This window comes from Mandrillus leucophaeus, unplaced genomic scaffold, assembly GCF_000951045.1.
Source record: "Mandrillus leucophaeus isolate KB7577 unplaced genomic scaffold, Mleu.le_1.0 Scaffold1, whole genome shotgun sequence".
Classification (NCBI taxonomy): Eukaryota; Metazoa; Chordata; class Mammalia; order Primates; family Cercopithecidae; genus Mandrillus; species Mandrillus leucophaeus.
The window spans coordinates 6,949,091-6,951,628 of NW_012098097.1; the positions used below are offsets into that span (position 1 = coordinate 6,949,091).

The 2,538-nt window shown below is 56.0% G+C and overlaps 1 protein-coding gene across 1 annotated transcript in view; it reads left to right on the plus strand.

Moving 5' to 3' along the window:
- Positions 1–562: 562 nt before the first annotated feature.
- The window catches only part of RPL38 (ribosomal protein L38), a 2,870-nt gene continuing 894 nt past the window's right edge, over positions 563–2,538 (plus strand). The window contains exons 1-2 of the mRNA XM_012002190.1: positions 563–612; positions 1,462–1,595. Of these exons, the coding sequence (XP_011857580.1) occupies positions 563–612; positions 1,462–1,595 (184 nt within the window). The remainder of the gene's footprint in view (positions 613–1,461; positions 1,596–2,538) is intronic.

Here is a 2,538-nt window from a genome sequence, read left to right on the forward strand (position 1 = left end):
AATAAATAAATAAATAAATAAAGCACCAACTCACCCTCCACCCCCTCCCCATCCTTTCCCAGGGAAATGAGTTCAGTGCCAGGAACCACAGTCCCCGCCTGCTGACAACCTTTAAGGTTTAATAACTCCCTTCCGAGATGGTTTAAAGGCCAGCCCTGCTGGCAGCCAAAGGCAGGGGCCTCTTGGGGGCCTCCTGGAGATTAAATGAGATGGTGGATATGAAAGCCCTCCACCAGGTATGAAATCGCATATAAATATTCCCGGTAATTTATGTACATTTCTCTCTGCCTGAGCTCCCAGGAGTCGCAACGGAAGGGACTACTCCGTTTCCAGCCGCGGCCTCAGCGCCCCCGTGCGGCCGCCGGTGGACACAGCACCCAGGGCGGGCCTTGCCTGAGAGGTGCGGGTTGGAAGCTTCGCTGCAACCCTGAGAGGCGGGAGAGAGGCGACAGCACACCCCCCACCCCCAACACATGCACACACGTGCATGCACACACACAGAGCATTAGAAACCAGGAAACCAAGGCTCGAAAGATCACCGCTAGGCATTGAAGGAGGTGCTATGGATCCCAGGGATGGGCCCTTCGGTGACGATGACCACAACGGGCATCCGTGAGGCTGTAAGGGGAACTCCTGAAGTCCCTGGACCCCAGCCCAACTCTTCCTCCAGCCTCTTCTTCCCGACCCCCGGCCCCAGACCCTCCTTAGCTCTGCCACACTGAACTTCCCACCAATTCTCATAAACACCCGGCATTCTCCCGACCCTGGGCTGACGTCAGCTCCCTCCCTCCTTCTGTCTGCAAGTCCTTCTCCTGGCAAGCTGCTGCGCACCCCTCCCGGAGGCAACACACTGTGTCCCCTCCTCCACGAAGCCTTCCAGGACTCCCTCAGGAGGAATTAGACCCCTAGCCTCTGGGCACCCTCCACAGCTTGTTATGGGATCCCAGCAGTCATGAGTGTTTGGAGCTGGAACCGCATTTTGCTTATTCCCAGGCCCAGCCCAGTGGCTGCCTTAGAGTAGGAGCTCAATCGATGTTCACCACGTGAACAGAATGGACTGAATGGGAGAAAATCCTGGAGGCTGGGAGGTTTTCTCAGCCATGTGCCATGCCAGCCCTCTGCCCACCTGCAAGCTGGGGCATTGGGGTTTTCTTGACCGATCCTGGTCCTCTTTCCAATGTGTCCCTGAAAACTGAAGAGAAAACTCTAAACCATTCGGCCTTCAGGAGTGGCCGGGGCGGGGCTGCTGGAGGGAGGAGGGGAGGCCATGCGCCTTCTGAGGCCCTCTCTACCCAGAGCCAGCAGAGTGAGGGAAGGGAAGGAGGGGAAAGTGTTAGACTGTACCCTGCAGCTCCAGACATGCCCTCCGTGCCTCTCCAGCTTCCAATCACGCTGCAACACCCTGCTTCAGACCCTCCCTTCCACCTCTTGACAATGAGAATAGCCCTCACCGTCCTGCAGCCGCCAGCGTTGGACATTCCAGCCCACCAATGGCCAGAATGACCATAACAGGCAGCCTGAGCCCTCCTGTCCTCGAGTCCGGGGCTTTCCTCTCCTGCAGGATCCCCCCTGGGCCTTGGAGAGTTTCATTTCGTGTGTGTATGGCATTCACCAGGGAGGCTCATGTCCAGGGCAGCATCCTCTCAGGGTCTCAGGCTGTGGCGCTCAGGGCCAGGGCTCTGCCAGCCTTGGTCTCTGACAGTCCCCGACCACTCCAGGACATTTGGGGCTCATCCTCCCATGGAGCAGGGAAGTGTGCCCTCTTGGCGCCTTGCCTCACTTTTAGTGGCTGTGGATTATTTTGCTATTTGTCCCCCTTGGGGAGCTGGAGGTCTTTGGTACTTGAACAAATGTGCCATTGTGTTTTGCTACTACACATCTATGGTCCCTTAAATTATACAACTCAAGAGGGCGAACATCTGTCTCCCTGGGATCGCTGCCAAAAGGGAGGTGCAGCTCCTCCTTCTATCCCTGTCCTTGTCCTGTTGGGCCTGCAGTGAGGTGAGAAGCACCAGTCATTCATTCAACAAATAGTTTTTGGACCTACTACATGCCAGGCACTGCTTCGGGCACATCAATGCCTCCTTCTAGCTCTCCCTGAATTCCTCCCTCCATCCACCCCTCCATATAGTGAGTGATCTCAGATGCCGCATCCAGCCGGATCATCCTGCAGTGTTAGCACTGAGCTCTTACTGTACAGATGGGGACTGCACTTAGAGAGTTATCGACAGAATACTGAGCCCTGTCCTTGCCTTCAGGGAAAAGTGGTAAGGTGGGGCATAGTGGTTCACACCTGTCATCCTAGCACTTTGGGAGCTCGAGGCAGGAGGATCCCTTGAGCCCAAGAGTTCAAGGCCAGCCTGGGCGACCTACGGAGACCGTGTCTCTAAAAAAGTTTTAAAAAATTAAAAATAGGCCGGGCGCGGTGGCTCTAGCCTGTAATCCCAGCACTTTGGGAGGCCGAGACGGGCGGATCACGAGGTCAGGAGATCGAGACCATCCTGGCTAACACGGTGAAACCCCGTCTCTACTAAAAAA